The 27576-nt window shown below is 38.7% G+C and overlaps 3 protein-coding genes across 5 annotated transcripts; 1 reads left to right on the forward strand and 2 right to left on the reverse strand.

Moving 5' to 3' along the window:
• Window positions 1-1309: 1309 nt before the first annotated feature.
• On the reverse strand, window positions 1310-6760 carry ccdc181 (coiled-coil domain containing 181). The gene is made up of 6 exons (XM_083555016.1): window positions 6487-6760; window positions 4996-5117; window positions 3541-4323; window positions 3284-3430; window positions 2952-3109; window positions 1310-2828 (listed from the first exon to the last, which is right to left on the reverse strand). The coding sequence occupies exons 2-6, from the start codon at window positions 5095-5097 to the stop codon at window positions 2663-2665; spliced, it is 1356 nt and encodes a 451-aa protein (XP_083411142.1). The 5' UTR covers window positions 5098-5117; window positions 6487-6760; the 3' UTR covers window positions 1310-2662.
• Window positions 6761-9348: 2588 nt separating this feature from the next.
• Window positions 9349-16788, forward strand: cpox (coproporphyrinogen oxidase). Its single transcript, XM_083555109.1, has 7 exons — window positions 9349-9960; window positions 10325-10468; window positions 10588-10698; window positions 11269-11410; window positions 11896-12114; window positions 12204-12308; window positions 12573-16788. Exons 1-7 carry the CDS (start codon window positions 9483-9485, stop codon window positions 12655-12657), a joined length of 1284 nt encoding a protein of 427 aa, XP_083411235.1. The 5' UTR covers window positions 9349-9482; the 3' UTR covers window positions 12658-16788.
• prrg1 (proline rich Gla (G-carboxyglutamic acid) 1) lies at window positions 14140-26057 on the reverse strand. 3 transcript variants are annotated; one of them, XM_083555087.1, is made up of 4 exons: window positions 25969-26057; window positions 24826-24856; window positions 20570-20730; window positions 14140-18583 (listed from the first exon to the last, which is right to left on the reverse strand). In XM_083555087.1, the coding sequence occupies exons 2-4, from the start codon at window positions 24833-24835 to the stop codon at window positions 18152-18154; spliced, it is 603 nt and encodes a 200-aa protein (XP_083411213.1). In that variant the 5' UTR covers window positions 24836-24856; window positions 25969-26057; the 3' UTR covers window positions 14140-18151. The 3 variants fall into 3 exon arrangements, with proteins under 3 accessions (XP_083411213.1, XP_083411214.1, XP_083411212.1); XM_083555088.1 differs by having other exon boundaries at window positions 25991-26054; XM_083555086.1 differs by having other exon boundaries at window positions 25745-26052.
• Window positions 26058-27576: the final 1519 nt, after the last annotated feature.

A 27576-nucleotide genomic window follows, 5' to 3' on the forward strand; every position in this document is an offset into this window, starting at 1 on the left:
ACAATTGGCACACTTTACATTTTTATAATAATCCAAAATACCTTTAATGTATTGTTAGATTTTTATCATGCCCAAAACAAACTTAATTCCTGGTGAGGTTTCCCATGTGATCTACGATGCCCGTGGTGCCTGTTCTGATCAGAAAAGAATCACACAGCACACAGAATGGCTCATATGTTCATTCAGTTTAATGCAGTTAACATACCAGTATATATAAACAGTGGAGAAAACCTGAGCTAAAACTGTTTCTGATTTGGTTAAAAGACATAGTAACCAGAGATGTGTGAGCCCAGACAAATTAATATGGTATGCCAAGGGTTCTTGGTTTTACTGTCATGCAGTGGTGGTCCATCAGGGCCAGCAAAGTCTTCTGTGCTGGCCTAAACGTGATCAAAATCACTAATTTATAGACCTATTCTTTTCATTTCATGGCTTGTCTCTTGCTATATCTGCTGCAAGGAGTGTCTGTGTATGTAGGAGTTTTCATTCAACCAGACATCAGCCGTCACATCATTCAGGAGCTTGCTGCATACAGTTCATGCTGCTTGAGGGCTGTTGCTTTAACCAATCAGATTTCAAATTGGCAAAATGGAGGCCCTCTGGCAGGCATACAATAGCATCAGCATTTTTACATCCTTTGATTTAGTGGCCAGAGAGCGGTCTAGTCATAGCTCACGAACCTCATCTGTAGCAAACTGCACAAGCTCAGATATATCCATGTTTATTTAATAGCTGTTTTTTTTTTTCATTGCACAATGCCTGACAGAGGAGAAGAAATGTATTCGGTCGCAGATACTCTTACAAGCACATTTTTTTAAGACAGACTTTATACGACAAGTTGGACATCGCCGTGAGGAAAAGTCAGCCAAATCTGTTCAAAACAATTGTTAAGCTTTTTAATCAAAAATGTATTCTTTTGCATTTTCTTTTCCTTAGAATTTGCAGAAAAACACACAATTTGCCTTCATTTTAAATCCCCAGAAAAACCGTAATGCACAGAGAAAATGCATGAAAATGAGGTTAATATTGATGCGTCTGCTAGTGAGGATGTTAAAGGCTATGGCTGCAGTGAAAGAAGACTTGATGAATTGTGATCATTGTTTTTTTTTTTTTTTTGCTTTAGTAATGAGATTCATTCTCACCGAAGAAATTCCTGTCTTGTGATACAGTGTTCTGTTATACTGTTTCTGTATAATATTGATGGTTTCTATAGCTGTGATGTCATATTGACGGTATTAGGATGTGGACTGATTCAGGTAGGACACCACTGAAGGCCTAGGTGTGAAATGCACGACCCACCACTGCTGTCACGTGTTAATGTTTTTATTTCCTCACATTATAAGCATGAACATTTTGTCAGAAAATATTATTTACCATTTTGCATAATAACAAGCACACACCTAGATATTTTTCCCACCACACAGGAAAAGACTCTAGAATAAAAGTATAATTTAAAACTTCATCATTTGTTAAACATCAAAAACTAATAGTTTACAGTGTAATGTGTAATACAATTCTAAAAAATAATAATATTCTGGCTAAATTATAAGTAAATATACTGTTACAGCACAAGGATGATGACTGGGTGGAGCGTGGAAACAGTTGCCATGGTGACCAAGTAATTGAAAGGAACTTAGGGTTATCCCTGGTGAATAGTGAGTTGGGAAAAGCCTAAAAGCAGTGAGCATGGGGAATTGAAATTAGATTTTATTGATCCACTGCAAAATGGAGCATGGACTGGGAGAAGCTTAGTTACAACTGTAGCTGTGATAATTGTAGACCAGAGTGTACAGCAAGGGGTAGCCATGGTGATTATAGACCATAGTGTACTGCGAGGGGTAGCCATGGTGTTTACATAATTGTGAGAAGTGTTAGATGTTTTGATTATGCAGTTGAGAGGGTTTAAAAATGTTTAAGAAAAATAGGATGGTATTAAGAGGTGTTTATAAGCAGTAGTCATGGTGATTATGGACTTGAGAGGAGTTTGTAATGGTATCCATAGTGATTATTATAAGTTATTATTATTATTATATATAAGTTGAGAGGAGATTAGGAGTGATTGCTGTGGTAATTATGGAGTTGGAAGGAGTTCAGGAGTGGTAGCTGTGGTGACTGTGGAGTTGGAAGGAGTTCAGGAGTGGTAGCTGTGATGACTGTGGAGTTGGAAGGAGTTTAGGAGTGGTAGCTGTGGTGATTTTGGAGTTGGAAAAGGTTTAGGAGTGGTAGCTGTGGTGTTTGTGGAGTTGGAAGGAGTTTAGGAGTGGTAGCTGTGGTGATTATGGAGTTGGAAGGAGTTTAGGAGTGGTAGCTGTGGTGATTTTGGAGTTGGAAAAGGTTTAGGAGTGGTAGCTGTGGTGTTTGTGGAGTTGGAAGGAGTTTAGGAGTGGTAGCTGTGGTGATTATGGAGTTGGAAGGAGTTTAGGAGTGGTAGCCGTGGGGATTATGGAGTTGGGAGGCGTGATTATGAAACTGGAATTTAGAAACAATATCTATGGTGATAATGGAAGGGAAATGAGTTCTGGTGATTCTCTGATTGGGAGTAGTTTAGAAGTAGAAGCTGTGGTGATTAGGAGGAGTTAGTAATGTGGTATCCATAGTTATTATAATGAGTTGCAAGGAGTTTAGAAATGATAAAGGTAATGATTATGGATTTGGGAGGAGTTTAAAAGCTGTAGGGCTGATTAAAGCGAAGAGACTGGATCTCGTTGACAGGGTAGTAGAGGTCATTCATTCGTCTGGCTCGTCGTTCTTCCATCAGCAGCCTGCGGGAACGCTCTCGAGCAGCCTGTTGCTCTAACCGCTTCTCCAGCCGCTTTCTTCTCAACCACCTGCACAGGAAAACACACTCACAACGCATTTTGACATTTGTAGGAAGTAGGGTACCAATATGGACAAAAACAAAGAAATATGCATTTGTGTTGCATGTGTGTGTATGTGTGTGGTTGACTCACAGTCTAAAAGCTTTCTCACACTCCTCAGGTGGGTGCAGGTAGTTGCCACTCTCTATCTCAAGTCTCCTCATCTCCTCTAGCTGTCGCTCGTTCAGCTGTTGCTGCTGCTTCTTCTGCAGCCAGAGTTTAAATGCCACCTCGGCATCACAGCACTCCCTCTGTGCAAATTAGCAGACATGCGTGACAAATGTGTGCCACAATGTTGACATCTCATACACACACACACACACACACACACACACACACACACACACACAGACACACACACACATCTCAAAATATGTTAGAACTTTCTACGAAGCATCTGTTGCCAGCACACTCCTGATGCACACCTTTCCGCACATCTTCTCCATGTCCTGAGCTCTCTGCACTCTTCTCTCCTCCTGCAGCTGCTGCCTCTTCTTCCCCAGCCATGACCTGAATGCCAACTCATTCTCCTGACGCTTCTGCTGCTCCTCCTTGCGTTTCCTCTCTTCCTCCTGAGAAAAAAAAGGGTCCGGATGATACATTTAATCCAGAAGCATAATATCTTGTGTGTAATGGGTTATTGTAATCACTAGACAAGTTGAATGTGACTTCTTGTCCACACCTCTCTGGCGAGTTTCTCTCTCCTCTGCTGTTGTTTGTTCAACCTCTCTTTCTGTTGCGGCGAGAGTGAAAAGGTGGCGTGAGCTGGAACCCCGTTGGCCGACTGAACCCTTCGCTTGCTGTCGTGTCTAAAAACCACTCTTTGCGTGTTGCTCGCTGAATTGGGTCGTGCCCGGGGTCGTGCTGGAGGCCTGGGAATGTAGCGAAGCTCAGAGGCTACAGAACCTGAGCTGGAGAACGGGGAGGACGACGGGCTCTTGCTGGGTTCTCGTTGAGTCTCAGGGACAGGGGGGAGCAGTCCAAGACTCTCCACCTCTTTCAGACTCACAAGATCAAACTTTCCGTCCTTCTCCACCAGCACTCGTCCTTCTTTCCCCTCGTCTCTGCGACCATCTCCTTCATCACTTTTCTCCTGAGAGCAGATTGTCAGCTTCTGCATGTGACCCGAGACGTCCGCTGGACTGTCCTCTAGGTCACTAGCAGGGACCACTAGGTCCACAAGCGTGTCTTTAAAGTGCAAACGGCGGTGACGCGTCTCGTCCGGTGCCTCCTGGTCCTGCAGCTGCCTGTTCGCCTGTTCAATCTTTAGCTGGATAGATTTCTTCTCTTCATCAAACTCTTCGACACCATCAGACGTGTCCTCCAAAGGGTCCATAGGCTCTGGCCATCTTTCATTATCTTCTTTGTCATCCTGGATACTTTTACTCCGGTCTTTGTCACATTCCTTACTTTGTTCCTCATCTTCCAGCTCATGGTCTATCTGGGCCTCAATCTCATCTTCATCCTGTATTGGAAAAAAAATAAATAAATTACAATAAAATGTACAATACTCTTACACTGTTTTACACTAAGCACCTAGGGGCACTTAGAATGAGTGCAAAAGTTTGCACCCCCTTTGGTTTCAGAGTGAAATATAAGCTGTAGCTCTGTTCACTTGCTTTTCAAAAAAAAAAACCAAAAAACCCTTGTCTAGATTAATCAAGATCAGATCTGTCGAAATCTTTATTATTAAGTGCAGAAGTTTGCATCCCTTTTACCCTGCTCAAATTAATGTCTTAGACCTCATATCACACTAATGACTTAAAACCCGACATGTTTTATTTATTAACTCTTATTTAAAGCATGAAATATTCAAACACTCACGTTACGGGTCAAAGGCGCACAAAGAAAAGAGCAAGTATAATGAGATTGCAGGGAGTGTGTGTGAGACGCAGGTAAGAATCAGGAATGAGCATTCGGTAAGTGTGTGAAATTCATCCACACACACTCACTCACACACACTGAGAAATGCAGAACTATGTCTCACTGCAATACATTATTAAACACAACCTCTTTATGTATCTGTCCCCATTTTCAGCGTACACACACACACACACACACACACACACACACACACACACACACACACACAAACACACACACACACACACACACACACACACACACACACACTTACCTGCTCTTCGTTTTTGCTTTCCTCACTTATCAACCAGTCCAGATCTTTCTCAAAGTCATCATCATATTCCTCCTGAGTGTTACTACTCACAGCCACGCTCATCTCTCGCCCTCTCTCTATCTCTAATGAGAATCATATCAATCATAAAATGATTTAAGAACATTTTCTGTAAGGAAACATTAATATAACATTAGATTTTCCAATGTCTTCAGGAAAGCTGTTGGAGAAAAATGCTGCATCACAGACAGGTATCTTATACAGGGAGAATGAATGGCATTACTAAAGCAAGAAACCCAAGAAACCCAATGAACACAATTCAACAAGTCACTATTTAAATGTCAACAAACTAGTGTATGAGAAATGTGGAGATTTCTCCATTTTAATAACAAATTGCATTAAACTTTGAATGTGCAATGGATATGTGTTAAAATGGTATAAATACAGAGTTAATTTTGTTAATCCAATACAGTGTGAAATTCCGACTTCCCACTTTCATCTTCATCTTCATTCGGCTGCACCCTGTCCTCTACATCTGCCTCTCTCAAACCAAATGCCTGCATGTCTTTACTCACCACATCCATATAAACCTCCTTGGTCTTCCTCTTTTCCTCCTTTATGCCGGCCCCTTCCTCTCCTTAAAGTTATACAAAACCATCACCTCCTCATCACCTCTGTTCCCTTGACCAACATGTCCATTAAAGTCCATCACTCTATCAGAAACTCTCTTTACCTCCACTCTTACTGTACTCTTCCTTCAGGATCACCCCTACACCATTTCTCTTTCCATCCACACCATGAAAGAACAGTTTAAACCCACCTCCCATGTTCCTGTCCTTACTCCCTTTCCACTTGGTCTCCTGAACACACAACATATCTACCTTTCTCCTCTCCATCATATCGGCTCCCTCTCTCCCTTTACCAGTCATAGTACTAACATTTAATGTCCAACCAAAACCTCCACTCTCCTACACTGCTCCTTTCCCTGCTGTCTCTGTAGACGTCTTCCTCCTCTCCATCTTCTCCTTTAGCCAATAGTAGCTCAGTTTCCACCGGAACCCTGATGGCTAACAATACCTGTGGCGGTCGTTGGTAACCCGGGCCTCGACCGATCTGGCATGAAATTTAGGTTTGTGATCCGAATATTTAATTTGGCACGTTTTAAGCTTCCTAACACAACCCCCCCTTCTATCCAGGCTTGGGACCGTCACTAAGAGTGCACTGGCTTGTGCATTCATAATGGCTGGGTTCAAATATATATATATATAACTATATATAAATATATATATATATATATATATAAACATTTTAAAGGATGCTTTATTGTTGAATGAACTAATGATACAAACACACACACCAACAACAATCTACACTTTTTATTTTGGTGTTACAATATAGTTATTATTATACAGTAACACACACACACACACACACACACACACACACACACACACACACACACACACACACACACACAGAGGTACTGCCACTCACCTGTAAGACACACTGCTCTGTTTTCTTTTGCGTTATGATGAAGCGCCTCTGTTTTACAAAAAAGACAGACTATTTATCAGTCAGCTTACTGTGTGTGTGTGTGTGTGTGTGTGTGTGTGTGTGTGTGTGTGTGTGTGTGTGTGTGTGTGTGTGTGTGTGTGTGTGTGTGTGTGTGTGTGTGTGTGTGTGTGTGTGTGTGTGTGTGTGTACACAGAAGGAGTTTAATCCTCTCCAAGCTGCCTATCGCCATAGATACGAACAACAGTGCCCGGTGAACTCTACACGCATGCGCACATGAGTTTGGAAGCAGCTAATAAATAATTAAAGAGGCGAGCGAGGCTCATCCACTCGTGGAGAAGGTGAATAAAAAACATAAAGGTTTATTGTTGTTGAAACAACAACAACAACAACAACAACAACAATAATAATAATAATAATAATAATAATAATAATAATAATCAAAATACATCTGACTAATAGACTTCATATTAAATACGTTTAAACAAGTAAACATCTGGAAAACACAATGAAATTAAAATGTTTACTGTGGTTTTTTTTTTTTATATCCTGTTTTTGCTGCTGTCATGTTGCTCATGTTAATAACTGCATTGCCGCAGATAAAGTTTTTAGATTTAAATGAGTTTATCTTGTTTTTTAACCCGACTTCTGCTTTTAACACTGTCATAATGTCACAATATGAGCACATAAAAAAATGCATTAAATACAGATTAATTGACACAAACCCACAAATTATCCGACACAAACAAAACAATAAAAAAAAAAAAAACGATTTTATATGTGATGTGTAGTGTGTACGTTATTTTAGTTAACAGAAAAATCTTTTTTTTTGTGATGGGTCCTCAAATGTAAAACTGTTTGTGCAAATTTAAACTTATAAGCCATTGCAGTAGACTGTTTATAATACAGTTTTTTCTCAGTTGCTTTGGAGCATTTCTCAAATCATCCCTAATATTTGCAAACCTTTAAGTGCATTTCTCAAAACAATTTGTACAAACAGCAGAAATTATAGGATTTCTTGCAAAAGCCTGAACTTTTCTCAAAATATTTAGTTAATCTCTTAAAAGTAAGTATTTGTGTCAATGAACATCTCATTCCCATCAGAATGAAATTGTCAATGTTCACAAACAAAATTGTCAAAATGTTTAGTCGTGTTGTCAGTATGATGCTGCACAGTTTAATGATTTCTTGATATAAACTATGGTTTGGATCACAGTGACTGAAAATGCACAAAATGTGACTTGCTTTTGTTTGGCATCTATGAATTTCAGCAGCACAAATTCATGTATTTGATTGCATATTTAATTTATATTGATTGTAAGTGATTTGTGAAAGTAGGGTATCTGCAAGAATGAAAGGGAAAGTTTATAGGACTGTGGTGAGACCTGCGATGTTGTATGGATTAGAGACAGTGGCATTGAGTAAAAGACAGGAGGTGGAGCTGGAGGTAGCAGAGCTGAAGATGTGGAGGTTCTCGTTGGGAGTGACAAGGATGGACAAGATTAGAAATGAGTTTATTAGAGGAACAGCACATGTAGGATGTTTTGGTGACAAGGTGAGGGAGGCGAGATTGAGATGGTTTGGACATGTGCAGAGAAGGGACATGAATTATATTGGTAGAAAAATGCTGAAGATGGAGCCACCGGGTAGGAGGAAAAGAGGAAGGCCAAGGAGGAGGTTCATGGATGTGGTGAGGGAAGACATGCAGGTAGTTGGTGTGAAAGAGGCAGATGTAGAGGACAGGGTGGTATGGAGACGGATGATCCGCTGTGGCGACCCCTAATGGGAGCAGCCGAAAGAAGAAGAAGAAGAAAAAGACTGGACAGGATTCACTCTTTTACTGTACTGTACAAGTGTGCGTTTGTTTCTTAGTTCTTCATCCATTTTCAGAATGTATAATTCTTTGTTTTGTTCTTTCTGTATTCACTCTCCAAGTGAAGGTTCATGAGATTCACATTTGACCTGTTTTAGAGAACTGGTTGATTATTGGTTGATCCGATTCCTTCATTAGTGACATTCAAGATTCATCTGCACATTTCATCAATTCAACACATTTACAATAAAAAAGTACAATAGAAATGTTAGAGGACAGATGATGCCAACTGGTTTAATCATTTTGCATTTAATGACTTATACAATGAACTGATGCTGAGATGTTTTGGGGGTTAAAACTGTTCAGGTGAAACCAGTATAATATTTTTTTTATCAAAATGAACATAAACAACTGATAATGTAGGAAACAGCAGACACTTGTACACAATCGAATAAATGAATGTACAAAAGCATTCGCAGTTTATTCAAAGCAACAAGAAATGTTTTTATAATGAGCACAAATAACTCAATTATGTGGAGGTTGAACAAGTAGTTTTGAGAATTTCATTTCTGATCTGAGAAACTGCTCCAAAGCAACTGAGAAAAACTGTAATTACATTCCAAATCCATCCTCATAGTTCTTGAGGAGCTCCTCATGGATTTGTAGGTTTTTCATGTGAAACCGCCATCACTCTGTCTCCAATTTTTGTTTGTTAAAAAAAGTTTAAAACAAAACAAAAAAAACTTTTTTGGAAGCTGCCGTAAAGCGGTTATCATTAACGTAAACAAACCTAAGTGACGTGCTAATTGCGTAACGCCTTAAAATGTATGGTCGGGATTTATATATAATGCCAAGTTGAGAATGAATAAAAGGTTTATTTAATTATGTTTTTTATTTTTTCTTGGCGTGAAAGCGCTATTCGCTTTTTATTCTATTGAATTAAAACCCGGAAGAAGTGAAATGAAACGGTAAAACCCCGTCCTCTTTTCAGCCAATCACAGAAAGGAGGGTTTTACTTTCAGCCAATCACAGTAAAGGTGGGCGGGATTTGCCGGAAGGAATACAGTAGGAGTACGTGCGAAGTGACACGAGTGGTCAGTTAGTTTCTCCAGGTTGCTCCGGTGGAGTTTTCATCTTGTGCTTTTTTTTGGGTTTAAAGTATAAAATGACACATTTGCTGGTGTCCACCTTAAACAGGAGCTTACGCTCTACGGTGCGGCTCTGTAATGTGTCTCAGCTCTATACATCTCACATTATAGCAGGAGGAAAAGGGTCTGCGAGGTGGTCTTCAAGGTTCTCCCAGGCGGCGCGTGCTTTACCTGTCTCCAGCAAATACAGAACAGGTGTGTTGATGGCCACCGGCGTGTTCGGTATCGTGGCTGCAGGCGTGTGTCACCTTCAGCAGGCTGAAATGGCGACCAGGGTGAAAAAGGTGGAGGAAGATGAGGAAGGAGACGTCGTGGAGAGATGCAGGAACTTAATGGCGCCGCCGGTCACCAGCGTGAGCGTGCTGGAGCAGAGGAAGCACGAGATGAGCAGTAGGATGGAGATGCTCATCATGGAGACCCAGGCTGAGTTCTGCAGGGCGCTCCAAGAGGTGGACGGAGGGAAATTCAAGGTGGACCGCTGGAGCCGTGAGGAAGGTGCTGTTTTCTTTTTATTTATTGTGATGAATAATAATAATAATAACAATCTAGAATACAACAAACCAAGCTTGGGTCCTGGGCCAAAGAAAGAGCTCAGACCCAATGCTTCGAAGGTCATTTATCAGGTTACAGAATGTGTCATGGAGGATGTCAAAGTTCTGATCAGGTGATGTATATTCACAATTCCATATTTGTCCAGTCCTGAAAATATTTTCCATTTCCCTAATTGGCCTGTAATATCATTTATCATCAATCTCATCTAACAAACATTTAATAGCTAATCGTGAGTTAAAATCCACGTTTAAGGACAATGTCGCTGTGTGTGTGTGTGTGTGTGTGTGTGTGTGTGTGTGTGTTTTAGGTGGAGGAGGGATCAGCTGTGTGTTACAGGACAGTAAGGTGTTCGAGAAGGCCGGGGTGAACGTCTCGGTGGTGTTCGGTCACCTGTCCGAAGAAGCAGCCAAACAGATGCGCAGCCGAGGAAAATCTTTGAAGGCGAAAGACGGTGAGGAGTCGACTTCCTGTTTCCTCTCTCTCTTTCTCTCACACACACACACCCACGCGTTTTTACGTGACCGAGCGTTTAGTCCTTCTAACTGTCTTTGTGTTATCTGTGCGCTGCAGGGAAGTTGCCCTTCATTGCGATGGGCGTCAGCTCGGTGATCCACCCCAAAAACCCCCACATTCCCACCGTGCACTTCAACTACAGATACTTTGAGGTGGAGGAAGCAGACGGTGAGTTTTATCTCCTCATCCAGCTACCAGCATCTATGTGGAGAAACATGTTATCTAACAAGCACACACGTCTGTCTGTCTGTCTTCTTTCTTTCACTCTCTCTCTCTCTCTATCTGTGTGGCTTGGCTCTTGCTTTCCTCCTCTCTTTCTGTGTCTCTCTGTTTTTCTTGCTCTCTTGTGCTCTATCACTGTGTCTATCTGTTTCTTGCTTTCTTATTCTCTCTCTCTGTGCATTTTTTCCTCGTTTGCTCTTTTTTCCTTTGCATCTCTTGTTGTGTCCCTCTGTCTGTTTCTGTCTAAATGCCTCTCTTATTCTTTACCTCCCTTTTTTGTCTTTCTTATTTATTCTCGGTCTCTACCTTTCTCCTTTTGTCTTTCTTCCAATCTGTTTCTCTTAATTTCTTAATTATATTTTTTGGTCTGTCCATCTCTATATTTTGCTTTCTCTGTCTTGCTTTCTTTTTCTAAATCACTCTCTTATTTTGACTCTCTGTCTCCCCTTACCTATGCCTCCTTTTTTGTGTCTGTCTGTCTGTCTGTCTCTCTCTCTCTCTCTCTCTCTCTTTTAGGCAATAAGCAATGGTGGTTTGGAGGAGGAACTGATCTGACGCCAGTTTACATTAATAAGGAAGATGCTGTTCTTTTCCATTCTGTTCTCCGTGATGCCTGTGACAAGCACAGCCCTAAGTATTACCCTGACTTCAAGAAGTGGTACGATCCTTCTTACACTCTGTGTGTGTGTGTGAATACATTCTGTGTTCCAGTGTTGACGTGCTGCATTATATTCAGCTCCAGATGTTCTCCTGAGTTAGAATCAGAGTGCAGGGGGAATTCTGTAACGGATAAGAAAGTCTTTCTTTCTTTTATTTATCTTTTATTCTAGTGATGTTTCTGTGGATGGTAAACGTCCCCACAAGGATAGAAATATCAGGCATTAAAAAAAAAAAAACACCACAGACTCCTGCTGGGGGTGGGGAAAAAGGGAAAAAATATTACGAAATAAATTATACACTTAAAATGAATGTGACTTATAAATGTAACTTGTGTTAACAAGGATTAGGAACTTTGTATTTCCATAATGCAAAGTCAGTTTTAATGTTGAGAAATAGCAGTTCTTGGTAAAAAAAAAAAAAAAAAGCCTTTGTCTTTTTAGAAGCTTTGATGTTCAATCCCTTCTCCTTGTTTTTCTTCTTCAGGTGCGACCGCTACTTTTTCATCCGTCACCGTAACGAGACTCGGGGCATCGGAGGGATTTTCTTCGACGATCTGGACTCTCCGAATCAGGAGGAGGCGTTTAGTTTTGTGAAGAGCTGCGCTAAGACGGTGGTGCCGTGCTACCTGCCCATCGTCCGCAAACACCTCAACGACAAGTTCACACAGCAGGAGAAAGACTGGCAGCAGATCAGACGTGGCAGGCGAGCGCCCCTCTGAACCTTCTACATACAGTATATTTATGTGCTTCATATTGAACTACATTCCGTAACAGCGCTGTGGTGTGTTTCAGGTATGTGGAGTTTAACCTGGTGTACGATCGCGGGGTAAAGTTTGGCCTCGCTACTCCCGGCTCCAGGATCGAGAGCATCATCATGTCCCTGCCTCTCACAGCAAGGTCAGTAGAGGAAGACTGAGACAGAGACAGGCAAAGAAAACGAAATCGACAAAGAGAACGTTGGAGATGAAGCAAACGCTGCTTTTCATAATATCTCCATCATAATCGGTTAATCATTGTAAATCTTTTGAAAGGTGACATCAATTTTAAACAGAAAAACTCCCCAATATGGCATGAGCCATAAAAGAGATGAAGAGACCTTACTAAGTACAGATTACAATACACATTCCCTGAATTCTCCTCCTCTTCCTCCTTTCTGTGCAGATGGGAGTACATGCACGAGCCCGCCGAAGGCACCAGAGAAGCAGAGATGATGGAAGTTGTACGCAACCCCAAAGAGTGGATCTGAAAACACACACACTAAGACACTAAAGTTCCTTATATTGGTGATTGATAAAATCACTGTTAAATCATTCTCAGGGTTGACGCTGCATTGCCGATTCAATACCCTAAAACCGTCTCAAGTGTTTTCTGCCTTCTTGTCTTTCTAAACATCCCGTATCACTTTTTTTTTTTTTTTAAACACCTTATCGCCCTGTGTTGCTTATTTATAACTTCATCTTAGTGTGTGATTTCTACTGATTCTTCACTCCTTCCTGAAAGACTGCTGCTGTAGTAGTTATTTTTGAATAATGATCATTTCTGCAGAAGGAGCTGTGAGATTGGGGGTTGTGTAATGTGAATTTTTCTGTGGGTGTGAAACAAAAATAAGGAAGTTCACCTCTGAGAGGTGAAGATGTGGCATCCATGTCTGGTGTTAAAGGACTACTGCAGTGTTTTCATCTCCAAGTTTCCTTAGAATAGAAGTCCAATGGCAGTTGCTAAATGTCGTCGACAAACACACGATTGTAAAATGCGGTTTTAAAATGAGCCGTTTGATCTTTTTCCCACTATTGAACAACGTTGTAACAAGTAGTTTATGCTAATTTTTTGTGCCTTCGTCTCAGTCTGGAACAATCTTACAGATTTACAGCTCTGCTCATGTATGAACACGACCTAAACAAATTCAGTTTGTCCAAAATACTTTTGCATGAAATAAACATTTATCAGAAATATGACAGCTGCCTTTAACTTATAAGTGAAATGTAGAGAATTTCCTCAAGTATTCCTTTAATGTTGAAATAATTCTTTTATTCACTGGAATGAAGAAACAATTGTTTTAGAGAAGTAAAGTTTTGCATCCATGTTTTCACTAAAGAGATGTAATGAGAGATGAACATGTTTATAAGCCTTTTATTAGGGAAAGATCTTTTAAAAAATGATTATTTAGCTTTTAACAAAAAGGAGTATTTGTATGATCTGCAATATTGTAGTTACTGTTACAACTTTATAAAATAAAAACCTTCAACACTAATTAATTTGATTCGCTTCCTTTAGCCCAATCAGAATTGAGTATTCATCATTGAGTTATAATAAAATGTTTAGATTATATAATCAAGCCTTTTATTAATCTCCCTTTTGTTTTAAAGATTATTATAATAATTCTTAATTATATTAAAGAAAAATCGTTTTTACCTTATGGAACATCCAAAAAAAACAAGTTTCTGATCTCACAATGTTCTAGCAGATATAAACAGTCGTTCCCTCGTCAGACTTTTTATTTCTCTCTCTTCATTGTAGTCACTACGACAGCAAAACACAGATAGCAAAAAAGTTACAAAGCGCTGACATCGGAAACTCCTTTAATGAATGTTAAAAACATACAAATCTCTTTGAATGATCTGCTACTATGAAATAAAACAAACTCTAAACAGATGTGCTAAAATAAACCTTAAAATCAATAACACCCTCGGAGCAATCAGAATTGAGAAAATGAAACAAACCAAATGACAAGGGGTCAAAAAAATTTATTACATTAAAAAAATTCAAGCAATAATTTTCCAAAAACAAAACCCCACTTGTGTTCGAAATGTTAATACACAAACATTTGAATTTTGTTTAATAAGGCCAAAGCAGAACAATACACTCTCTCAACTAAAGCCACTCCTTCACTGTTTCACATCACTTTCTACACACACCACATTAGGAAAAGAGTTGCGAAATCGTGGGTTTTTGTGTGTAATGCAGCCTTTGCCTTGTTTTCCTTTCTTATAATAATTTTTACACAATCATTTGTATAATATGACTTATCCTTATAAAAGTCTATTCACACATCGCTTTATGATAAAAAGAACTGCATTTATTATTTCGTTATATTGTGTACACACAAACACACACATTCTTAAAACTCCTATAAAAGGCTTTCTGAAAGCGTACTGAATTTCTCACACACTCAGCCTTTAGACGTTCATCCTGTAGGGGGCGCTAAAGCTCCAAATCTCATCTCCACCCTGAAACACAATTATATGTTTATATGAACCAATTGCTGAATCTATTGACAATCTGTTTGCCATTGACATATTTTAATCATCGTATAGTAAGAAATTGGCAGTCGTGGTGCACTTTCTTAAAGATTTTTGGGATTAAAATGGTCTTTCGTGCCATTTTTTCAACACGATTAAAGGATAATTTTCCGAGTGCGAGATCCCAGTGTTAATCAGTCGATCAGGGTGGAGCTCTACTCTAAACTTTTTTGTTGTTTTTTTTTTTAAACTAAGTCTTAATGATGCTGATCTCCACGTTATTATTTAACAAACAAAATGAATATTATGGAAAGTTGCTTTATTAGTTTGGCATTAGAGCTGCGAGACGCATGGAGCTAAATGTTATAAAAGTCGTCCATGGTCCTTCCTGTAAATATCTGCATCTGCATAAGTGCAATCTATAATCTATAAACAAAACAAAAAACGTCACAGTGGAGCTGATTGGTGAAGCGTGATGCCATCAGGGTGACGACCCCCCTAACCTCTGCCTGCTACATTAAGAATCTTAATCTTGAGCAGTAGAAGTAACATGTGGCTGGTAGATCATACAGTCATCATTATTTTAGTATATGGGGGAAAAAATTTTTTGGGTGAAAAAAATAATTTGTTAAATTTTTTATTTCCTTTAAACATTATGTAAACATTTAGACATCCTGAGAAATGTCTTGCATTTAATTATGGCTTTGCACAGACAAAACAAAATCCAATAAAATAATAAAACGTTCCTCATTTTCCTGGGAGAAATGTATGCTTCAGTATCAGATTTAAAATTAGGACCACCATACACACACACACACACACACACACACACACAAAATATTAGCATTAATCCTTTTGAATTGTCTCGCATTCACACATCAGACTTTAAAAAACAGTGTTAATGAACTGCGTACACATTTATTAAAAAAGAAGAAAAAAAAAGAAAAAAAAAGTGCTACATAATTAATATAATTTTTTTAAAAGTTTTTATAAAAGTTATTAAACAGTCTGTAAGGTTATTTTCCTGAAGTGTTTTGTTACGTACAGATCGTAAATCAGAAATAAATAACGAATAGCAAATTATACACTTTTGTTAACTGTCCTATTGAGCAAGATTTGCACACGCTAACTGCGTACTCTTTTATCCTGCTTCAAAACGTAACGTTAATTTAAGAAGCCGTTTAATAATAAGTTAAAACTGTAAGAGTTCAACTTACAGCAACATTTTAGCATTTTTATTTATTTGAATTTTTACGTGACTCGCAGCCACAAAACAATAAAATGGTGTTAAAACTCGAAACCCTTCCTTTTTTGTGATTTAACCAGCTTCAGTTGCAGGAGATTTGGAGTAAAAAGGTGTTGTGCTGTTATAAAAAACAATCAGTGACCAGTGATTATATGACATTATGTATTAAATGACAAAATAAAAATGTAGGTCATAAATAAAAGTCGTATTAAATCTTATAACTTTCAGCTCAGAATAAAGCAAAGAAAAGCAAAACACTTCAACAGATACAGTGTGCTAGCGCTACATATAAAACAAACAAATGATGAAATCGCAATTAATGTTTTAAAGGTAGGTTAGAGTTTGGACCTAAAATCCAAATAATGGAAAATGACCCATTGCTGAATTTGTTGCAAACGGAAACGACGGATCAGCGACGCACTGCAAACACGTCTTAAGCTACTATCCATATATATACTATATATATATGTAGTACAATAGGTACTGTATACGCCCTGCAAACAAAACACGTGTAAACCTGCCATTATTCTGCTTATACCACAGCGAGTCCCTAATGCTTCAATTTTTTTTTTTCCTTATTACATTTTTTTTTTTACTTTTTATCCATTTTTAATGACATTTCATGTTGTGGAACATCCACAGCTCCTGTTCCAAAAATCTCCTCTTTTACTTTACAGTAGCTTCAGTCTTTCCCCTGTAAGTTTCTCTGTTTTCCTCTCTGTAACACTGTTGAAATGAACTTAAAATAAAAACAGCTACTGAGAAACAAAACAAATGAGAAGATTTCCTTTTTTTCTGTTTATACACAGAAATGTAAATATAAATGGATCAAATGTTTACAAGCAATGTAAATGTGACTGTAGACAAATTGCCATGGTATAAGAGAGATATATAACGGTTTTTCCAAAGAGAGCATGTCATGTAGTAATGTTTTTTCCTTAACATTCCTTTCACAGCTTCAAGAAACGTCTAGCACACTTTTTTCTTTAAATTAACAGATCGGTCCAAAGACCTTGAAACCTCACGTCATCGCTCGAAGGTCATAATAATTTGCATAAAACCTGGTAGAACTTAATTACACAGTCCTTAGAAATTAAAATGTAACACTTGCTGGTGTGAATAGAGCTGAATGTTAGTATGATGCCTATTTTGCACTGCTGATTAGTGCTTAGTTTCTTCTCGTATACAACCGTTTCCTATTGATCATGTGTGTCAAAGCGTGCACACACACACACACACACACACACACACACACACACACACACACACACACACACACACACACGAGTGCTACTGTTGCAGTATGTAATGAGCTGGAATATTGGACAGTCAAAATGTTAAAACTAGAAAAAAAAGAAAATGTGCTTCTTTTGCTTTTCCGGATCCTATGACTCAGGCTGTTTAGACCCAAGACCTGAGGTTTGGCTTGATTTCACGATCTCAGTCCCAGTAGCGCTGAAACCTTGTGAGGATCGACTGCGAGACGATGAGATGGCTCACGCAGAAATCTTGCTGCAGCAGCAGCAGGGCTGGACGAGCTGATGTATTTAAACTTCCTATGAACTCCTAATACCTGACTCAAGTTACCTCATGATAAACAAAACCGCTTAAGTTTTCCTCGTTTCCTCTGCTGGTTAGCATGCGCCTGGGTGCAATATAGCTTTTCGGGGAGTACGAGATTACATTTTTGCCAGTTTCTTCTTTGCAATAATAATAATGATGATGATGATGATGATACTCCTGTAGTTTGAGGAAAAATTCCAATAAAGAAAGTCTTTGCACTTGAAGAAGGGGGGAAAAATATCGACGTCTTGCTTAAATGAGTTTCAGGGTTTAGTTTCTTAATCGCTAAAAAATGAACTGGGATAAAAATCCAAACATAATTTTGTAACGTGGTAACTATGACAACGCAAAAATATAAAAAAAAAAATGCCTGATTTGTTGCTGAACTGCCAATAATATACTGTTCTGTGAACAAATTGTACGGAGTTGAAATCTTATTCTGTGGATTCATATATTCCGTTGTAAACTGAGTATATAATATTGTTTTGTATTTGGAAAACAAATCTGTTAGTTCTTCACTGTTAGGACTTGATCAGAGTTGGAGTTTGTATTACTGGCATTTGCTGGTATTGGATGTGTTAAACCGTCTATTTTAAAGTTGCACAGACTCGGTTCTAAAGAGCACTAATGAAAGCAGCTGCTTATGTGGAGAAATCCTCAGGAGTTAGACTGTGTTGTGATTAAAGCACGCTTCACTTGGCCTGCCCAATCACAGTGTTGTTAGCAGAGCTATCAATAATGTCATCGTACTGGGGTGGAGGCTCTGCCTCCACATGCACATCCATGTGGCCCACCGCTTCCTCGTAAGAAGGTGGCGGATCTGCAACGCTGAGCTGCCCTGGGGTGATGTCATCAGACGAATAGGAAGGGTCGGGCTGGTAGCTTTGTCCCCACTGGTCCATGGAAACGACTGCGAGCGCAGAGTCTCTCTGACCCATAGCGGGGCTACGCTGGGACCTTTTGCGCGAGTGGCACCTCCACGCTGTAAATGAGATGGCAGCAATGAGCAGCAGTACCAGCAACAGCGGCAGGACGAGGTACAGCAAGTTGACTCCGCCCACTATGGACTGAAGTCCTCCAGGTTTGGGGCTGCTCTCGCGTTGGTACTCCTCCCAGAATCGCCGCTGAAGCCAATAACAGAGCAAGAGGATCAGATTGAACAACAAACACAAACTGTTCTCATTCTTGACAAATTTTGCAGAAATTATTAAAGATATTTATCCTAAGAGATATTTAAACATTATCAAAGATTTACAGTAAGCAACTGGTACTCCATATACTCAAAACATTCTTTGCAGTACAGCGCCAACATTCCGGTCTCCATGGGTTTTATCCTGCAAAATATCTTACAAAATGCCTGCAAGTCATCGCCATACCAGATATTGACCTGCTTGGTTAATCTGAGAGTTATATCAATCTACTGAAAAAGTAATCAACCATAACAAAAATGGGTTTAAAATTAAGGGTCAACAATAAGTGAAAAGGGGAGGGGGAAAAAATATTACCATAAGGCCTACAGATGTAAAAACACAATTTTATTTATTTTTTTTTTTAAGAAAAAAATTTAACAAACAGAAATTATTTAAAAACACCCATAAAAAAATCCACCTAGGGTGAACCCCCCCTAAAAATACTAAATAAAAATAAATATAAAATAAAAAATAGATTTTTATATTTATATGTACATTTAAATAGACAAAAACATGTGCAGTCAGGTACAACAGGATTTTTGTAGCGCAGCGGTGTAGATTTCATTACTTATACATGTTTGTCACGTCAAGAACACGTGTCTGTTTACTGAGCTAAAGAAAAGTGTGTAATTTTAGACTCGGCTCCGGGCCACACAGAAACTCAGTGGCCTTCAACATTCAAGAGGTCAGAAACAGATGGGTCAAATTTTTCCAGGATTGAATACACCGAAATGCTGCAACTGGGATCTGTATGAATTTCGGAAAGTTTCTGTAAACCGAGTAACTTGTTTCCACAGTAGTTACATAAAGATTTTGAAGGAAATACCACTTTGCATTTTGCGTTGTAATACTGAGCCTGAAACAATACGGAGACACAAACTGAAGTAGAATTTCCTCTTTTTGTAAAACAGAGGAAACACTTGGATGAGTTTTTAGCAGTTAAAAAAAAAAAAAAAAGGGTGAACAAAGGAATAATAATGTTCGCTGTTTTTCTTACTTTTCAATAGCTGAGCTGTTGTTGGTCAAACGGCATTTATCATCGAGGTATGATTATATGCTGGACGCTGCTGTCGATGCATTATTGACCGCTGAGATGTGATAGGTTGCCGAGGTGTGACTGATTGCTGGGTGTTGCTGCTGACACACGACTGGTTTCAGAGAATGTCTGATTGTTGTTGAAGGTGTGATTGATTGTTAAGGTTTAATTGGATGCTGGGGGTTGGTGAAGGGGAGGAAAAGGTCACGAGATATTTTTGCCCTGGTGTGACTGAGCTCTGGCTGTTCTTACAGAGGTCTGATTGGTTGCTGGCGTGTTATAAGTAACTTAATTGTGATCAGTTAAAAGGTGTTTTTACTGAAGCTGATTGTTGCTTCTGGGGTGTGATTGGTCAATGGGTATTATTGCTCAAAGACGGTTAGTAGCATTGCTGAAAAAGTGTGATTGGTTGCTGTTGCTGAGAAGCTACTGGTTGCATGTAAAAAAAAAAATTATAATTAAAAAAAAAAAATTATTACAACTTTTTGTGCCTGAAACCATCTAGTGGAGTTTTTTCATGTTTTTATTTAAAATATTAAAACTCCGACTGAGAGACTGACTAAACAACAAAATGCTCTCAACTGTTTCACTTTGTATTTGACTTCCCTCTATTAGTGCCTTAGTGTTTTACTGCTCAAGATGTAATGCCCTTTAACTCAGTATGAATCACAATCAAGTCTCTATGGAACAGTTTAAGGAAGCCAGTTTACTTCCTGCCTGATAACACGCTTCCTGTTACCAGGAAATTTCAAAGAAAAGCATGTCCGAGTGTTAGCAGTCACATGTATGTGCATGTGAAAGATGCACAGGCAAGATAAAGATATATAGATATGTGTGTGTGTGTGCATGCGAGTTTGTGTAGCAACGTTCCCTTAAAATCTTACCGTCTTCTCATCGTTCTCAAAAGCCTCTCGGGCTTCTTCATAGTTACAGATTTCCTCCCTGCACTCCCGCTGGATGTTTCCCTGCTTCATCTCCTCCAGGAAGAAGTTGGCCCTTGGGAGCCTTTTAAGCACTGCGTGCGCTGCGTCCGCTGACAGGAACACTACGTAGAGCGTAAGGGTGTAAAATAAAACACAAGACTGTTCATGATAAAGGCTTTATTTTAGGCTGTAGGTGCAGGCTGTCGTATCAAAAAATAATCAATATACTAAGAAGTATACTATATAAACTGTAAGACTTTTTATTTTAGCACAGATTTTCCGATAATATAGCAATATAAAACTAGTGTTAATATGGAGCCGACAAACGAGTTTTGAATTTTTTAAACTGCAGTATTCCAGACATTTCAGGATACAAAAATCATCACTGTTCCGGAAACTCCATGATACAAAACGCTTCAGAATTCCGCACACTTTAGGATACTAAAGGATTCAGTATTGCGAACATTTCAGGATACTAATGACTTCAGTATTTCGGACACTTAAGGACATTAAAGGCTTTAGTATTCCAGAAATTTTAGGAGACAAAAAGCATCACTATTTCGGACACTTCAGGATACAAAAGGCTTCAGAATGCCGCACACTAAAGGATTCTAAAGGCACACTTTAGGATACTAAAGGATTCACTATTCCGGACATTTCAGGATACTTATGACTTCAGTATTCCAGACACTTTAGGATACTAAAGGCTTCAGTATTCCAGACACATTGGGATCCTATACAGTTTAATATTCTAATCAGTTCAGAAACCAGGACACGTCTGTATTCTATCCACTTCAGAATCTTACACAATTCCGTATTAAAGACACTTCAGGATGCTAAAGGCTTTGTTTGAGGTTTTAGTTTTTATTTGTAATTAGATTGTTTAGTGTATTGTGTGGGTGCTTCTGCAGAATCCGAAACACATGCTGTGAAAGTAACAGGAACAGAAACACACATGCTGAGATGGCCTGGTATGTGAGCAACACAGAGGAAAAACTAGAGAGCGTGTATGAAGAACCATGAAATAGAAAAGCTGCTTTAAAAAGCGAAGGACACCGATTTAATTAGAGCGACACTCGGCTCGGTGTGTGGGAGAACAGAAGAGACAAAGTGGCCCACTGTTTCTCTGACCTCGGATGTCCACACAGGGATTTGAATAGCACCATGAGTCTCAGATCAGATACGCAGTACACTGGAAATGGAACTTCAGTCAACAAACACCATCAATGGTCTTCATGTGTGATTGCAAACAAAGGTATCTGGCATCAGTATTCCAAACAGAGGCTTATAAGCAAGCAGCAGAATTCTCTACAGTGCAACTCTGCATTTTATTATTTATTTTAATATCTAATAAAAGGATGGATATGGCAGTGGTAAATACTTATTTTAAGAAGAAGGAGGATCATAGGGTGACGTATAAGAGTGGAGGAAGGTGCACACAGGTGGAATATGTTCTATTTAGGAGATGCAACCTGAAGGAGCTTGGAGACTGTAAGGTGTTAGCGGGGGACAGTGTAGCTAGACAGCATCGGATGGTGGTCTGTTGGATGGTTTTGGAGGTGAAGAAGAAGAGGAGGAGGGTGAGGACTGAAAAAAAAATAATAAGTGGTGGAAACTGAAGGAGGAAGACTGTAGTGTGAGATTCAGGAAAGAGGTCAGACAGGGGCTCAGTGGTGGTGAAGAGGTGCTGGATGATTGGGCAACTACTGCAGAAGTGGTAAGGGAGGCAGCTAGAAAGGTAATTGGTGTGACATCGGGAAAGAAAAAAGGAAGACAAAGAGATGAGGTGGTGGAATGAGGAAGTGCAGGAAAGCAAAAGGAGAAAGAGGTTGGAGAAACAGAATTGGGATCGGCAAAGAGATCGGCAGCGAAAAGTAGGCATGAGTACAAGAAGATGCGGCAGCAGGTAAAGAGGGATGTGGCGAAAAGGCATATGAGGCACTGTATGAGAAGTTGGACACTCAGGAAAGAGAAAAGGACTTGTACCGATTGGCCAGGCAGAGGGACCGAGCTGGGTCACACCATGAAGTTATGGGAAAGAGTAGTGGAAGCCAGGCTGAAAGAAGAGGTGACTATCTGTGAGCAACAGTATGGTTTCATGCCGAAAAAGAGCACTATGGACGCAACATTTGCTTTCAGAATGTGGATGGAGAGTATGGAGAAGGTCAGAAAGAGTTGCATTGTGTGTTTGTGGATTTAGAGAAAGTGTATGACAGGGTGGAAAGAGAAGAGTTGTGGTACTGTATGAGAAAGTCAGGTGTGTCAGAGATGTATGTGAGGGTGGTGCAGGACATGAATGAGGACAGTGTGACAGCAGTGAAGTGTGCAGTAGGAACTACGGACTGGTTCAAGGTTGGACTGCAGCAAGGATCGGCTCCGAGCCCTTTCCTGTTTGCAGTGGTGATGGACAGGTAGATGGACGCAGTCAGACAGGATTTTTTTGGACTATGATGTTTGCGAATGATATTGTGATTCGTGGTGAGAGTAGGGAGCAGGTTGAGAAGAGCCTGGAGAGGTGGAGGTATGCGCTGGAGAGAAGGGGAATGAAAGTCAGTAGGAGTAAGACAGAGTACATGTGTGTGAATGAGAGCAAGGGCAGTGAAGTGGTGCGGTTGCAGGGAGAAAAGGTGGAGAAGGTGAAGGAGTTCAGGTACCTGGGGTCAACTGTACAAAGTAATGGAGATTGTATGAAGAAAAGAGTGCAGGCAGGGTGGAGTGGGTAGAGAAGAGTGATAGCAGGAGCGATTTGTGATAGAAGGATATCTGTGAGAGTGAAAGGGAAAGTTTATAGGACTGTGGTGACACCTGCGATGTTGTATGGTTTAGAGATAGTGGGGTTGACTAAAAGACAGGAGGTGGACCTGGAGGTAGCAGAGCTGAAGATGTTGGGAGTGATAAGGATGGACAGAATTACAAATGAGTTTATTAGAGGGACAGCACGAGTAGAATGTTTTGGAGACAAGGTGAGATTTTGCATTGTGTTTCTATTTAAGGATTGTGATCATATGGACTCATGTGTCATGGTTAATTACTACGAACACTTGAGTATTCCAGAAAATCACATCAGTATCCTGGACACTTCAGATTTCCTTCACTTCAGCAAGACATGGCAACACTCTGGACACTAAACACTTCAATGTTCCAGACACTCAAGTACAACAGAAACGTCAGCATACATCAGCATTCCCGACGATTTAGTATGCTAGACATGTCAGTATTCTGAACACTATAACACTTTTTGAATGCTTCATTAAACTTGACATTTCGGTATTCCGGACAAGTCAGCATTCCTGGTAACTACAGTATTCCACACACTTCTGTAAACTGGAAATTTTAGGACCTTAGATGATTTAGTACTTTGGACAATTGAGAACTTTGGAAATTTCAGCATCCTGGATATTTCAGTATTCTGAACACTTTAGCATTTATGAAATTCCAGAATTCCAGACACTTCTCTACTATATAAATGTAAGTACTTCAGATGCTTTAGCACACTGGATACTTCAGAAGTTTGTTAATTTGAGTATACTGAATACTTTTGCACTTTGGAGATTTCAGTATTCTGAACACTTCAAAACTTTGGAAGTTTCAATATCCTGGACACATCTATACTTTGGAAGTTTCAGTATCCTGTACACATCTATACTTTGGAAGTTTCAGTATCCTGTACACATCTATACTTTGGAAGTTTCAGTATCCTGGACACATCTATACTTTGGAAGTTTCAGTATCCTGGACACATCTATACTTTGGAAGTTTCAGTATCCTGGACACATCTCTACAATTAGACAGTTGACAGTTCTGTTCTTTAAAAATGTCAGAGTACTGGATATTTAGTAGATTGGACTTTGAAACATTTGTGGAAACTACAGAATTCCATACACTCCTGTACTCTGGAAATTTCAGCACTTTAGTCATTTCAGAAATGTAATAATTTCAGTGTTCTGGACACATCAGTACTATGGAAACTGCAGTACTCCAGACACTTTCGTATTCTACACATTTAAATGTGCATTTCCTATTTTACAGTGTAACTTAACAGTAAATTACCGTAAAAAGTAAAACAGTAAATCACACGCCCTCAGGTCATGTTTTTATTGCATTAAATAGAAATGGGTGATATGTTTGCTAATATTCTTCCTTCTCATTTAATTATTTTTTTTCCTTTTTACAAAATGCAAGTGACAAACACTGTAAAAACAGTCATGTGTACGTACCGGCTCCCATGATTCCTGCAGCTCTGTAAACCTTTAACCAGATCAGACAGGAAACAAAAAATTCATGTTAAAAATTATCACTTTTACCCTCTACACAATATTTACATATCTGTTGTTCATTTTACTTCATTATATTGCTTCAATTATTAAACAGATGTATGAGATCGATAGATAGATAGATAGATAGATAGATAGATAGATAGATAGATAGATAGATAGATAGATAGATAGATGGATGTACAGATCAATAGATAGATAGATAGATAGATAGATAGATAGATAGATAGATAGATAGATAGATAGATGGATGTACAGATCAATAGATAGATAGATAGATAGATAGATAGATAGATAGATAGATAGATAGATAGATGTACAGATAGGTAGACAGATAGACAGATAGATAGATAGACAGATAGATAGATAGATAGATAGATAGATAGATAGATAGATAGATAGATAGATAGATAGATAGAATACAATTCCCAGAAATGAGTAGAAATTAATAAAAATAGAATTCAAAGGATTATAGATGAGTAAAAGAGATTATAAATATACATCACATGTTGAAAGAATAACCTTAAATAAAAACAGAGAACGATATTAATAATGAAACGTATTGTTAAAAGAAAGGTACAGAATGAGGGATATTTGAATGTAGGTAAAATCACAAGATACAATAATTGATTTCAGTATTGAAATAATTACAAAAAGAGTTTTAGAAAATAAATAAATAAATAATATTAATTTTAAAAAAAGAAAGAAATTTGTTAAAACACAGATGCGCGCGAGGACAAACCCCGCTTCATTTAACCAACAGTTGTTGCAGAACAAACAGCAAATCAATCAAATAAATCATGCAGATGTTTCCTTGTCTATAAAAATAGAATTATGACAATAAAAGAAAAACATTACGGACCGTGTTTTAGCCGCTAATCTTCTCCGTGTAGCTACGCTAACTCCGCTAACTGACTCTGACTGATTTACTGTTAATCCATCCGCGCGAGCGACACGGTCTCGCGCACCGCACAAATCAACCCAAAAATGGCGGTATTACAATTTCTTTCATTATTATTATTATTGTTTTCACATCATCCTAAACAATCCACACACTCACCCCCCACACACAACCTACACACTCACAGAAACACACAGTAGGCTGGACCTTTTAAAACTGCATCCAGTGGGTATTTTTTCCACCCTGGTGGCGAAAGAAACTGCGCATGCGCACTGCAGAGATCCAAAGCGTCTCGCTCAAAGTTGCCAGATTGATGAATCGATTTGTTTTGTGGATTATAGAGTGTGGATTATTTTTACACTGAAAAACATATTTTTATATTATATTATATTAATTATATTATATTATATTATATTATATTATATTATATTATATTATATTATATTATATTATATTTAGGAGTTTTTTTTTTTTTTACATTGTTCCTGTAAGAAATTAGCAGTTGTGCCACAAAGACCATGTTTGCTAATGTTGGTGAAGATAAAGTATGTAATGTGTAATAATTTCCACTAAATCAATTAAAATAAAATTACTGTATGGTCAAGTTTCAGTGACAGCTCCCAAACATATAAAGAGCAAGAACATCTTTTGTTACTCACGATTTTCCAGCAATGTTCACACACTCAACCGTCAACATTCGTATTAATGAGAAATCCTGAGAAGACGTAGCAGTGATGGAAATCATAAGTCAGAATCAGAAAATGAGCAAAATCTAAATTTGCATGCACATAGTAAAAATAGTTTATAATGTCTGGAGAAAGTAGGTACACCCTGGATCATTACACACATATGTGGCTGGTTCTCCTTCAAACTGTTAATACCAAGTTTTAATCACACAATTCTATAATTACTTTTTTTATATGCATAACACTTTTACTTCACTGGAACTAAGAGATCCAAACCTATTACTGTTCCAGCATGACAATTGTGCACAAAGAAGTTTTACCAAAGACATTGTTGTTGGTGTTAAAGTTTGAGTGGAATAACTCAACAGCCCCCTGATTTCCTCGACCACAATGAACACCTTTGTGATGAACCCCAAGCCCTTACCTCCTTCAGCATCATTGTCTTATCCTACTAATGCAAATAATGCAAATCACTTACGCAAATACCACAATGATATTTACTGTATGGCCAAAAGTATGTACACCACTGATCATTACACTCATATGTGGCTGGTTCTTCTCCAAATGGTTTTGTTTTATTCAAATATTTGTATCTCTATTGTGTTTTTATACATTACAATTTTGAGTGAAAGAACTCAGGTATTCTGCACAGACCCCTTGACCACAATAAACACCTTTGTGGTGAACTGTAACTGAAAAGTCTTTACCTCCTCCTGCATCAGTGTCACTAATGCTCTTATACAGTAGCTGTAAGAAGGCTATACCCCTACAGCCATTTCCCAAAATCCGAGTGAATGTTTTATCAGAAAAGTGGAGCTTTTTTATAAGTGTAAAGTAATAATACTGGAATGGGATGTTCATCAGGGATGTATGTGCATGGGTAATGAGGGGTCCACAAACAAGGGTTTTACCATGTAGCATTTTATTCTTGTATAATTTGTGTTGATACAGATAAAGTATATAAAATGATCTCACTTCCAAAGGCTTTAATAGCAACGTACTTACATTGATAAATGGTGACAACAGGTACCCTGGAATACTCAAAAATAAATTACTATTTTTATTTAAAAAAAAATTATTATTATAATTTTTTTTTTACTTTTGACA

Source organism: Silurus aristotelis (assembly GCF_946808225.1).
Source record: "Silurus aristotelis genome assembly, chromosome: 11".
NCBI classification, from domain to species: domain Eukaryota; kingdom Metazoa; phylum Chordata; class Actinopteri; order Siluriformes; family Siluridae; genus Silurus; species Silurus aristotelis.